The following is a 14,022-nucleotide window of genomic DNA, read 5'->3' as shown; positions in this document are numbered from 1 at the left end:
GTCACATCCTGCATGAATCTATCTATGTGACATTGTTTGACAAGTTCAACTGCACAGAAAAAAATTCAGAGACTTATTTGTTTATAGTTTTGTGAATGAAAGCCGGGTGGTGGTAGGGCACATCTTTAATTCCAGCACTCAGGAGGCAGAGGCAGGCAGATCTCTGTGAGTTTGAGGCCAGCCTGATCTACAAGACAGGACAGGTTCCAAAGCTACAGAGAAACCCTGTCTTGGAAAATAAAAATTGTGAATGAGGTTTTTTTTTTTTTGGCAAGCATGTATATGTGCCATGTGCATGTCTGGTTCCTACGGATGCCGGAGGATAGGACAGGATCCTGACGGAACTGGACTCACAGATGTTGATGAACCACCATGTGTTGGTCGGAACTGATCCCAGGTTCTGTGCAAGAATAGCAGGTGAGCCATCTCTCCAGCCCAAGAAAAATATTAAAATAATTACTACATACCCACTTTACGGTTGGTAGGAATAGGTGAGAAACAGTGTTTTAAAAGTGATGTAATTCTGTGTAAAGCTATAATGACAGACAGATGACATACAATTAGGTTACACTGAACTTCCAAGTGGTAGGCAGTGATGGGAAATGCCTAGAGTTAGCTGCCTAGCTAGACAAGTGGATTTGAAGAGTTCCGGGTTCATCAACAGGCTTTGTCCTGGTAAATAAGGTGAAGAGTAATGGAGAAATACACCCAGTGTCGACCTCTGACCTCTAGACACGTGAATACACATCTGCACATTTGTGTCCAAAAATATGCACACACATATCACATCCACACCAATTTTACACACATGCACAGATTGGTTGATACTAAAAGAACCTGATAATGGGATCAACCTAGGTGCAACATGTTATTTGTTCAATATGTAAGTCAAAAACTATTCTAAAAACTAAGTTTATTGATTTAAAAAAAAAGCTATGTTGAAAAACACACAGTACAGATCTCCCTATATGGTAAAGGCTTGAAATAACCATGGCGCTTCTTTTAGACTTCATGCCAAATTCTGAAATGCCAAGGCATATGCAAAACTATAAAAGGGGGAAGAGAAGGAGGTAGAGACAAGGAGGGGGGGAGGGAGAGATTTTTTAAGACCTTTTAAGGAAACATCCTTCTGTTAATTTTGGATTACAATGCCTTGAATAGGTCACCCAGGTTCCTCATCCTGACCACTGTCTGCTGCATCAGATTTACCAAGCTGGACATTGTCTCAGCTGTCCCCTTTCCAATTTACTCTAAGTGGAAAATGCCATTGGCATTCTGCAACCTTAACTTATGTTTGGATCCCTTCCACCTTTGAGTCATATTCCAGTGTTTCTGACCATTAAAACGAGTGTTTCAGTAGGACTGGAACAGTCTTCTTAGCCAAAGCCAGGCTTTATATGGCTCGTGCAGTTTAAGAGGTTAATATACCTTGCCTGTTTGCTTTGTTCAGAAGTATAAAATGGAAAGATTATAACATTCAAAGAAAGGCAAAGTTCACTGCCTAAGACCTCGATAATATAATAGAGTATAAAACTTCCAGAAATTTTTGTCATAATATTTTATGAAACATATGCACATACTCACTGGAATATAAGCCAAATTAAATGGTTTTGAAGGTCAGTTCAAAGTCAGCAGGCATGTAGTATCTCTGTGAGAAATAGGCAATCTTTTGAAAGTGTCAAGCCCCAGAAGCTCCCCACTTTCTTATCAGTCCTGTGGTGTGCAGAAGAAGGAGGGGAATCTGGTTCCATAGCACTATGGGCAAAAATATGGTATTTCCAACTTCAAAGCCAGTCACATACAGGCATTCATTTAAGAATTAAAAGAAATAAATCTAACTCTACAGAGATGGCTCATTGGTTAAGAAAACTGGGTGATCCTTCAGAGAACCCTGGTTCAATTCCCAGCACATACATGGCAGTTTGCAAATGTCTGTAACTCTAGTTCCAGGTATTTGACATCCTCACACAAACATACATGCACTCAAAACAGAATGCACATAAAATAAAAATAAATAAATAATTTTTAAAAATGAAAGTAAATGAGTTTTATTAGCTAAAACAGATTTGGGGCAACTCCAGCCCTCCCAAGAGGAGGGAAGCAAGGGTCCACCTTGCATGAGAAAGTTCAGACTCCTGTGAGAAACTAAGAATTCTGTAGCTGGCTATTCCTGGGTTGTTAGTGGCTGAAGACAGGGGTGTACAGAAAGCTTGGAGAGCTTCAAAATTGTCCTTACTTCAGCAGGGACAGCTCCAGGACTACCTTAATCTATTTAAAGCTGTGCAGGCTTTCCTTACCAGTTTTATTCTCTAAACCTCACTAATACACACAAGCAATTCGATAAACGATCGGGGTGAAGGAAATAAAAATGATGTAGTATTACAGGCAGTTCAAAAGACAGAACTGGTTCGTTTATCAAGTTCCGCTAAGTCTGGGGTAATATCTAAGTAGACAGCAGAAGCTGGAAATCTGGCTGTCGTAATGAAGCTCGACTCTATGTTGGCTGTCCTGGTACTTCCGGATGACCTACGGTAGTACTCGAGGTTCAGTTCAATGTGATGTCACTGTATGACACAAAAGTCACCTTCAGCACTCTCCCCGTTCACCACTTACATTTTGCCATGACATAATTTTATAATTTACATCTTTCAGAATACCATTTGAGTCAGGAGAATATAACAAATGCTGAAGTCCTAGTCAATAATTGAAATATTATTGAAATTTTTCAGTGACCTATGAAAGACCAAGATAGGTCTCAGTTTTCTCACAACACAGTTGACATGTACCAAGAGGATCGATGTCTGGATAGGGAAGAGCCCTGCCTATTTGTAATTAGTGAAGAGCATCTCTGAGTGGTTTTGTATGCAGAAAACATCTGTGGTTTATTACATCACACTTTTCTTCATCAGACAGCAGGAACTGAAAAGGGATATTCTGAAGCCCTATAGCGATATCAAAGTATTAACAGTTATTCAAGAACTTTAACGCTAGGATGTTTGAAAATGTGTGGTTTTTGCAGATCAGCAGCCTGATACTTCATAAATATCAGATTTTCAGCAGAAAAAGGACACATTTAAAATATTGGGCAGCTACAGAAAATATACCATAAGACAGGCCCTGGCTGTTCTCATGTATGATACGTCACAAAGAGCTTCTCACATATGTGCCCAGATTCAGATCTGGGGACATAACATACACACTGAGCACATTTGTGTTGTGGATCGGGAATTTCATTGAGAATAAATTAAGAGCCCATCCTTCATTCTTCTCACAGGGAAACTAAACTGCTCTCGTGGAAACAGAAGGATCTAGATTACTAACTTTTAATACTCATTAGTTTAAAAAACAGATTTTCTTTGTGGATGCTTGTGGGGCCAGATGCCCCTTCTCTGGAGGACACTTCAGCTAAGTCCATGTGCCGTCTCTGCAGTAAGAGGACAGAGCAGGCCCCGTGCTCAGAGGACAGGTCTTTGAATACATACATCACTTGTTAGGAGCCTTCCGCCACAAGCAGACTCCGTGTTCTTTCCTTCTCGTCATTTTTTGGGGCTATTTCATGACAGTGTCTTCCCTGATTGTGGGAATGTTGATAGAATTTTTGTCAATAGCTCCCACACGTATTGCCAAATATTAATTCTGTTAGTGCCATACCCTCTATGAATCAATTTCCACAAACTAAATCCCCAGGTTGAGAAGTACAGAAAGCCTCACTCTTCTCTTCCCTCCTTCTGTCCTAGAGACCTTTACTCACAAGAAAGGTAATGCACTATGTGGGTAGCAACGTAAAATTCAAATACATGGAGTTCAGCCAGTCCTCCCTTTACACTGGACCCTACTGAAGTATTCTACTATGTCTAACATCCTAGAGACATGAAAATCCCCAGCCTATAAAGATAAAAACGCACTGATTGCCTTGGGAAGCTTAAGCACTCTTTCCCTGCATCTGGGACTATATAAAGTGGATGAGAGAAAATAGATTCTTATTCACAATTGATTTTCTTCTTAAATCTTCATTATGCCACAGGTAAATTATCTGACAGAAATTAGCTCCAGCATATGTTTGTACAATCTACATCCATTTTAATTACTCCAAATTGCTTGGAAAAAATGAATATAATTATTTGAAATCACCACTCTGTGGATTTTATACACAAATTACAGAGATACAGTCCCTCAATAAGACCTGCGTAAAATACAATAGCTTCAACTATCTATCAATGCCAGTTTAGAAGCTGTGGGATATTTTAAATATTTTGAAAAGCTGCAGTCTCTGAAACACTGAAAGCTTTAGAACATACCGTACACAAACCTTATCTATTATTTAAATATATTGACTATAGTGGGAAGAGCATATATGCACATTAAATATCACTTGTCAGTGATATTCAAGAGGAACAGAAGATGGGAAAGAAATATACATGATTTAGAGATGATACTGTCCATTAAATCCTAAACAAAACTCCACGGTGACACTCCTCCAAACAAGTCTTACTGCATGCTCCCATGTGTGTGGTTGTGTGTCATGTGTCCTTATATATGAAATTAATAAGGACACATTTTTACTTAGTTCAGGAGCCTGGAGAACCCTAGGGAGCAAACTTTCTCAGAAGAAAACATTGACTGAACTGATGCTCACTACGTCAATATTTGAAATATTAAAATTAAAAAAAATGTGTTGGACAGAATATTCTGACTAGACATGCTTAGTCAAATGGTTAAAGAAAAGAAGGACAGTATAGGATCCTTAAAACGAACAAACATCACACTTTTCTGGGGTAGACATCCCTATTTTCCTTTATTCTAACATTGATTGCTAATTGAAATCAGATAAACTTTTCAATCTTACAAAGATACTTTATCTAGTGAATGGACTCATGCAGCAATAAGAAAAAGGGAGTCTCGCATCTGTGTTTCTCTGAATATGTACAGGAGCTCACATATACATGTACGTGTGGATACATTTGGTTCAAGAAGCTGTGAGTGAAGGGTGTATGTGGACGCTGTCCACGTCATATTCTTTAATTTCTATCAAGAAGTGAGAACAAAAGGAAGGTGTGCCGTGAAAAAGTAAGCATTGTCCTTGCTGTGCCAACTTACCTGTTTTTCTCAGGGGGAAATCGTCCTTGGCGTCTTGGGCTCCTGGTAATGCGTATTTGTAGGATGGAGACGTCCCACTGAGAGGTGGAGAGCTTTGATCCAGTGAGGTGTGGTGAGCGGCCCTACAACAAACAAAGACGGTTTATAGCGAAGCTGGATTCCAGGGCGTGCAATCAGGAGTCAGCTGCACGCGCTGTCCACGTGACTCAGCTGCACACACTGTCCACGTGACTCAGTTGCACACAATGTCCACGTGACTCAGTTGCACACAATGTCCACGTGACTCAGCTGCAAATGCTGCCCACATGACTCAGCTGTATTTACGTTCTCCCTCCCCAGGGTCTACAAACCTCAGCCTCAGTATCCAAGTTCACTACAGGGAAACAGAACAGTGAGAGATTCTTAGCAGCGCCCACCCTGTGTTTGGTCGTTCAGTCACATGGGAAATTTCACTTTGATAGAAGAACTTAGATTGTTATACTTTTAAAAAACTACAAAATCGACCTAACAAACAAAAACAGCTGCTATTCTGATCCTTTGGAGTCACCTTTATAGAACAACCATGGTGGAAGTGAACATGTCCAAAGACCTCATTACTCCCAGATGGCATAGCCATGTGCCCAAGGATGACCTTTGAACTGAAGAGATGACAGCCTGGAGCCTCAGGGGCCTGAGTCCTACAGGCCATCTTAACGTGTGGATTAGAAAGCACACTCTAGAGAGAGGGCTCAGAGGTTAAGAGCACTGATTGTTCTTCCAGAAGACCTGGGTTCAATTCCCAGCAACCACATTGCAGCTCACAACTGTCTGTAACTCCAAGATCAGACAAACATGCAGGCAAAACAATACACATAAAGTAAAAATACATAAATTATTGAAAAAATGAAAGCACATTCCTCTTCAATAGAAAACTAACTTAAAAATATGCTATTTTTCTGGAATGAGTATATTGAAAAGGAAGCAATTGTGCTACTGAAGAAGAATTTGGAGGACTGAACTCAAACTACCCAGTGTGTACAGGAATCCCAATTCTCACACAACAGAGAGAAGGCCCAGGGCACAGGGCCACTTCCACACTGACTACTCCACCGTAAGTCTTTATCTGAGAACTACATTCTCAACACTTAACTCGTGTATGGTCATTTCACATACTTGAAACTGGCCAAAAGCATCAATACATGTTATTATGTCCTCTTTACAGAGACGGAAACTGATTCTTTGAGAATTCAAGGAAAATTCCCAGAGCCACATAGCTAATTCCTCAAATTAATGATTTATGGTTAGCTGGAATTCTATTACATATAAACAAAAGAAGATCACTGCTGACATGAGGGCCATGTCAGATACACTCAAGGGAACAGCTGAAGCATTTTCAGCAGATAAAGTATTCCCTAGTAGTTGTTTCTCATTAGAAATTATGTTTTTTTTTCCTGAAATGTGCTAACTTTGAGAGCATCATGAATCAGTCACTTCCTATGCAGATGACTTAAAATAACAAAATTATATTTCTTTCAGATTATTTTCTGATACTGGCTGGTTTCTCAGGTCAACTGATACACACGTGGGACCAAAAATCACTGATTTTCTCAAAATAGCTCTGATTTCCATTATATATTAAGCCACGTGAAACAAAAAGTGGCCAAATCCTTAAACATTCACAAATTCTGCACAGATGTCACAGAAACTACCTGAGGATTCAAAACCGTCCCTGGGTTCTACCTCCATGCCAGTTACTCATTCAGTAAGGAAGACAATGCCCTCCCTGCCCTCCGGGTGATAGATGCTAACGCTAACTGAGCCCTGCTTGCACCTTTATCTTTCGTTACATTTTTTTCTCGGGACTTCCCAGCAACTCTGGTGGCAGGTGCTGTTGTGGTCTCTTTCTTGTGGAGAGAAAGGCTGATCCTTAGAGATTTCCAGGCACTTGTTAGCAGCCAGGAAAGCCCCAGAAGTGGTAAGCTCAGGATTTCTGCCCAGGTCAGCCAAAGATAGAACCCATGCTCTCTACACTGAGGATGAAAACAGCCGAACACAGAACATACGTGTACCAGAGCTTGGGATGGCGGCTCGCGGAATGATTCTTTCCATTGGTTGGAGTGTCTTTCGTTGCTGATTTACTCAACAGGAATTCTTGAAGCTTCTGCTTTACCTCTGTGCTTGCCACTGCCCCTGAAACACACACACAGGGAGAGACACCGCCTGTGGGTCACTTAATCTCACTACTCGAGAATACTCAACAATGGTTATGAAGAAATACCACTGGCCACAGCATATGGAGGAGTTTTCCTATTAAAAGAAAAGCAAAACCAAATCTACAAAGACTTTAGGAAATGGCAGAGCCCCGTGTTGTAACTGTTGCTTTCATTACAAATTTTCAAAATGCCTTCAATGAGTTCTTGGATCATTTCTATAGGAACAGAATTCCTAGGACTGCCATCAAGTTGTCTTTGAATTTACAAAAGAAAATTGCTGAGGGTTGGGGCTGCAGTTAAATGGTACAATGCTTGCCTAGTATTTGTGAAGTTCTATGTTCAATCCCCAGTACTGACAAAAATAAGCAAATAAATAGGAATAAATAACTAGTTTTTAATTTTATTTATTTTTAAATCAGGAATCTTGGAGAGTGTTGTGGATTACTATAATACATTAAAATGATCTTTTTCTGATTTTCTTGTTAAAAAATTCAGCATTGTTTTAAAATTCACTTGATTATTAAACAAATCAATTCAGTTGATAATTTCAGTTCAAACTTTGCAACGACCTGAGTTTGAACTGACTGGGTAGAGGGCAATTATTTGGCTCTGTCTCCCTCTTGTGGACCAGTATTTTGCAAACATTCTGTCTTGTGTCTAAAAACAACAAAAGGGCCCGGAGGCGTGGATGTACCGTGTTCAGAGCAATGACTGCCTGGCCAGAAAGATGGAAGAAATGAAAACATGTAAACGTAACTTTATTACTGAATCTTACATTCCATCCCTTTAGTGTGATGGTATTTACAAAGTCCAGGAAACATGCTTGTGTCTTTGGCAATGCCGTGTTCATTTCTCATTATGCTCTGTAGGGCCGTTAGGAAAGGGCTCTTTAGACTCTACGTTACTCTTTTAACCAGACAAGGGCAGTTTCGACAGGCTTATTTCTACGGTTCATCGTTTCCTTGCCATTCGGGAAGAGAGCGGTCTGTTACCCTGGTGCCTCTTACTTTCTCGTCCTCTATCTTTGCCTCTGAGAGGAGGAAGCTGCTGCTCTCTGCGATGCCTCTCTACTTCCTGTTCTTGCCTCTGCTGCTCCAGTTTCTGCTCCTTTTCTAGGAGTTCTTGCTGTTGTTTTATGGCTAGAAGTTCCTGTTGCAACTTGCGAGAAGAGAAAGACATGAGAGTGTGCAATTTCTTTAAGCTTCAACGTCATCACTCACTGCCCCACACTGCAACATTATCAACGTTTGGAGCTTGACAGCATTTCGCTCGTGCTTCAACCACCTTATTATGACTGAAATAGAAATATAGAAAACAGAATGGCTTTGATACCTACAAGAAGTAAGTCTTTAGATAATTTCATTACTTGTAGATCCCTATCAAAAATTATTACCAAATCCACTCAGGTCATTTGAATGTTGTTGGCTTGAACCTTCAGGTCCTTTCCCCATGTGCCTATAAAATATAGGCACACACAAATGCAGAGAAGGCCTTGATGTCTATTTCACAAAGTCTCTCACACCATAGATAGACAACCAGCTCTTACCCCGAGATACAGTATAAAATTACCATGGATAGGCGGGGGTGAGAGTTAATTTGGGGAAGCCTACCGGAAACAGAGCAGACACTAAGACTGTACCCTTCCACAGAGACAGTTCTTGTAAGGATGCATAATCTACGCATCCATATCCTTCTCTAGAAGATCACAGAAAGTTCAGAACTGACCTCCAGCACACGAAAACTTCTAGATTAGAGACACAGATCCAAATGAAATCACGTCCACAAACTCCCATGTACTGGAGTCTGGTTTTCTGATGCATTCACTTCAAATCACACATAACACAGATATGAGGCTATTTGTTACGGCATTTGAAGATGGAGAAATACATATATCTGCAGAAAAGCAAATGTTCCCGCTGGAGAACAAACGACTCTCTTAGCCTCTGTCATTGCCATGTACGAGATCTGACTGGGTACTAAAGGTATTCTGAACCTCAGTTCATCATGAGTAAGAAGGACAATAACGCCTCTCACAGATCATATACATAATTCATAGGAAATTGGGTTTTTTGTTTTGAATGATACAGTTTCATTTATTACTATTAAAGCTTAATAGCAACTAAAGAATAATTATTATATTATTATCCTTTTGAATATTTGTTATCTAAAAGTTGTATTTTATAACAAATACTGGAATAAAAATTAAAAGCTCTCAGGACCTTCATCTTGTTTCTTTGTGGCAACAAGAAGGCAAGTTTTTAGGCAAAGTGTGACAGCCTAACCCAAGCACATGGTTAGGAGTGACTCTGTCTGTTCCCATGTTACAGCTTAATACCTTGGTGCTTTGTTTTTTCACATGCCGACTACTTAATGGGTGCTCTCAAATATACCACTGTTACTTAGGAATCTATAGTTACGTTTAAATTCTGTTTGAATGCCAACTCTATATCGATATCCAGACTGGTCAAATGAATTCAATACTTTATCTAAAACCTCAATGAAATAGAACTATAATTCCTTCTTGATATGAAAAACCACACACATTTGTTACCATAATCATTACTTACATCCAACATCTATTATAGGAATGGGGTATGTCTAAAAAATTAAAAAGAATTAAAATTTAACACGTTTCTTTCCAGCTGTGAGTCACGGGGATTTGGGAGCTTTGGGGGCAAACTAAAGAAGACAACACATTCTAGTCACACTCTACGTGGCTTTGCGAAGTCACACCATTTCTCTCTACCTCAGCTGATTAGGCAAAATCTGGGAGACTAGAACAGAAGGCAACAGGTGTCAGCTGTGAGAAGAGTCAGAGTTCAAAAGCTAATGCCCTTAAAGCTCGGGGTACTCCTTCTCATGCAAATAAATCTAAATGAATGCTAAAAACATTAACCTTTAGACCTACCCTTAAGACAGTAACGGGACAAAATAAAAGTTCTAGGGATGCATTTAACTTCCTAATCTTAAAAGGAGGATGCCAACAGGTCTTCTGCCTCTCACACAAAAACGCTGTATGTAGAAAAAACATCTTGTTAAGCTATAGTTCCCTTCTAACCACCTCAAGATCCTAACTCTCTCAAGAGCCACTTTGAGAGAGTTAGATGTCAATCAACCTGCCATATCATTTTGTTTGTGCCACAGAAACAATCACCTACTTGCTGCTCTTAGGTTCTTAGTGATCAGATGGTAAATTACTCACACTTGGCTTCAGCAATAACAATGGCACCAAACATTAAAGAAAAAGAAACAAATCTGAAGGAAACCGATGCAAGCAGCTTATCAGCATGGCTTGATACTCCAGGAGAAGAACTCATATACAAAAGAAACTGAACCATACAGTTACTCGGCTCTTGAAGCAAGTTGACAAGCATGTATCACACCCGTGCCTCCTGGCCCAGTTACCGTGCCTGGAAGGAGAGCAATCTAGATAGCAATGCTTCTATCACCATTCCAAGGGTCAAACCGAAGGAACGCTGTGGCCTTTAGTAAAAAATAAATGTACAAACTAAGTGAAGGTCACTCATATTTTAAATATAGCCATGAGATAATGATTTCATTGGGGACACACACAAAATCCTTCATTCTTATTTTTAAGGCATTTTAGGGAGCAATCATATGAAAGTGTTTAATAAACTTTGTTAGTTAAGGAAAGAGATTATATTTTTTTAATATTTTTATTTAGATGTATTTATTTCTTATGTATACAACATTCAAGAGATTATATTTTATATCAGGCATTGAAGAGCCTTTTACACAGATAATGTATCTTGCAAAACAAGAAAAATGGGAAGAACATAATGCTTCTATCTTCTTAGACATTGTAATTTAGTGTTATAACTTCATGATCTATATTGATACAACATTCATGTGTTTGTACTTGATACACATGAGATTATGTGCCTAGAGTACAGTATAGCAAAATATGACAAAATGCATAATTCTATGCATTATGATTATTACCTTTAAGTCATCTTTGAAAGAGTTGATTATAAAGTAAAACTTTATTATAAATATTTTGTGCTTTTAATAATGAATTCAAATCAAATATCTATTTGACTGACTCAAAACATCCTTGTGCTTTCTTACAATTTAAAAACGTTGTCTCGTTTGTCAGCCCAGACCTAAAACTTCTAAGTTTTGAGTTTAGAGCTATGTGCTGCCATGCCCTACAAGACCCCTGTTGGTAAATGCCTTTGCCAATTATTAAAACAAACAAACAACCAAAAGACAGACAAATCTACAGTGACATATTCCAGTGAACACACAATCACCAGATGTCAGTAAAAAATCTGAGCTCTTCTTTTATTTCCCCTGACTTAACAGTCTATAAAAGCATTAAAATATTTATTCCACTTTTGCATATAAAAATATAACCCCCCTTTGACTTTTCATTGTATTATTTTATTTTGATTTTGATTATATGCCATATAATCTTTTCTACAAGGAAAAATTTGTATTGACCTAGACTGAGAAGAAAACAATCTAGCGACTCAGACTGCTCCTGTTCACAGGATGACTTTACCCTTCCTGATGAGCAGGGCACACAGGTTCTTTAGTAGCATAACCTGGACCTCTCTCAGCTTGTGGTTCTTGGTGGTGGCTACACGGGGGAAAGGAACACATGGGAGAGGGTACGAACGCGCATGGGAAGTTCCTGCCACTCTTGGGAAGTTCCTGCCACTCTTACCGGCTACTTAACCACGTTTCCAACTAGTACAACTACAATTGCCATCAAGCCACACATCCATGTCTTATCCACAGTGAACTTGCCCATCAGTGCTCCCGCGGGCTGGTCTTGGGCCCACAGCGGGGTGCAGGTGCCCTGACTGAGAAGGACAGACAAAGACACATTTGCTACCTTGATGTGCTCCTGCAGCTGCGCCTGATGCTGCCGTGTCAAGTTCTCATGCTGCTTCTGAAACTCCGCAATGAGGAGCTGCTTCTGGATTTGTTGCTGCTGTTGGATGAGAAGCAGCTCCTGCTGCAGCTGCTTCTCACGGACGACAGGATCCACCACGGGCATCATCATCCTGAGGTCTGTCCTTAGGTCTAAAGGTGAGATGGGCTCCAGGCCCATAGGAACCTCTGATTTCACATCCACTGGAGACCAGGGAAGGAAGACAAAGAAGGGGAGACAAAGATTGGAAATTAGCACTCTGATTTGTAAACAAAGCACACACATAAAGGAAGGGGCCCAATCACTCCTTTACACTGAAGGCAAGATGTGTTTTTGTACATAAATTTTGGTAAAAGGTCCCTGAGTTCAATTCACTCAATAACAAGTATTCTGCTCTGAATCTTTCTACAGATGTCTGTTTTCAAATAGATGGATTCACCTAGAGGTATCAAAATCATTTATATATTAAATATAAAGACTGAACCACTTAACAAATTTAAGCCACTGAAGACCAAGTAATGCAAGATGAAAGAAAGATGTCATACAAAAAGGGAACTTCTGTCACGAATCAATTCATGGACTCATAAAAAGCCTTATAATCAGGGACAGAAGAGTTCTACCCTAAGTTAAGCATGCGATGCAATACATCGGCGACCCTATCAGAAGTGGGAAAAATCTCCATCCAGATTCAGCTAGTGGTGATTAACCATAACAACAAGCCAAGTCCGCACATGAAGAAGTGAGAGCAGCCAAGTGTCTAAGTACTGGCTCTTAAATAGTGATCATTTAAATCGTGGAAACCTCATTCTTAAAATAAACAAGAGAGGAAGAAGTATGCGGGAACTTCAAGTAAATATTTAATCAAACCACCAAAGGAAAAGAGATCCGATGACCCAAATGTAACTTTTGAAGATAATATTTAAATTCATAAAATTGAATTGGATAATATATGTGACATTTCTAGCACAATTTAAGTAGATAAATTTTGCTGTCCCACTAAAAGAAAGTTTTAGGTAGGAAAAGCCACAGCCCAAGAAGCTCTCCAGATGTAGGTTGCTTATGGCTAATGCCTACTCTAATTGGTCAGATCCCATGCTGAATTGATGGCTGAACATTCTGAGGAATACATCCACCCTGAGGAATTAGGTAAGATTTTGTAAAAAAGTGAAAGAGGTCAAGTTAAAGATGATGAGCTTTTTGGAAGCCGAGGTTATATCTCCTCAAAATTAGTGAACCACTACTCAGCTCTAACACCAGCACAGACAGAAATAACTAGAAATTTCATTTGCAAAAATATTCAAAATACTTTAACTTTCTGAGAAGCCTAGGGAAAAGGTTCAGTAAGTCAACCGCAATATGCAAGCCATCAGTTTCACCCTCTTGCTCCAGTTCCCCTACTTACACAAGCCTGAGAACACTGTTATCTGCACCGAGCCCCAGCCCCACCACCACTAAAGCAGAGGTGGTCAGGGCAATGTAGTCAAAGGCTCACATGAGAGCCATCACTCACAGTGTGTGCAGGACAACTTCAGGAAACACTGTTGATCTTGTCTTCTCTATTACACAGAAATGGAAATTTTCTGTACATTAAAATAGTTCACCAGTAATGATTAGCTAACCAATCAAAGGTGTATAAGCAACTCTTGAAATAAAATGATGATTTCTATAAATATTAGAAAATAAAAACAATTCAGCAACTAAAAATCCCCTTTACTGGCAAATAATATAAACCACTAATAAAATGAAACATCACTATGTAGCTACAAAGAATCACATATGTGCCCATGTATATATTGATGTGGGAGTGTCATATATCAATCTGTTGATTTCATT

General features: G+C 39.5%; 1 protein-coding gene across 33 annotated transcripts in view; it reads right to left on the bottom strand.

Moving 5' to 3' along the window:
* The window catches only part of Hdac9 (histone deacetylase 9), an 834,213-nt gene that overhangs the window by 345,947 nt on the left and 474,244 nt on the right, over positions 1 to 14,022 (bottom strand). For 21 of the 33 annotated variants that reach the window (XM_075948414.1, XM_075948433.1, XM_075948415.1 and 18 more), the window contains 4 exons: positions 12,151 to 12,392; positions 8,297 to 8,447; positions 7,140 to 7,266; positions 5,098 to 5,219 (listed from right to left, as the gene is read on the bottom strand). In XM_075948414.1, coding sequence (XP_075804529.1) covers positions 5,098 to 5,219; positions 7,140 to 7,266; positions 8,297 to 8,447; positions 12,151 to 12,392 — 642 coding nt within the window. The remainder of the gene's footprint in view (positions 1 to 5,097; positions 5,220 to 7,139; positions 7,267 to 8,296; positions 8,448 to 12,150; positions 12,393 to 14,022) is intronic. The other 12 variants (XM_075948434.1, XM_075948418.1, XM_075948443.1 and 9 more) reach the window with 3 other exon arrangements.

This window comes from Microtus pennsylvanicus, chromosome 14, assembly GCF_037038515.1.
Source record: "Microtus pennsylvanicus isolate mMicPen1 chromosome 14, mMicPen1.hap1, whole genome shotgun sequence".
Classification (NCBI taxonomy): Eukaryota; Metazoa; Chordata; class Mammalia; order Rodentia; family Cricetidae; genus Microtus; species Microtus pennsylvanicus.
This window is presented reverse-complemented; position numbering and strand designations above follow the sequence as displayed.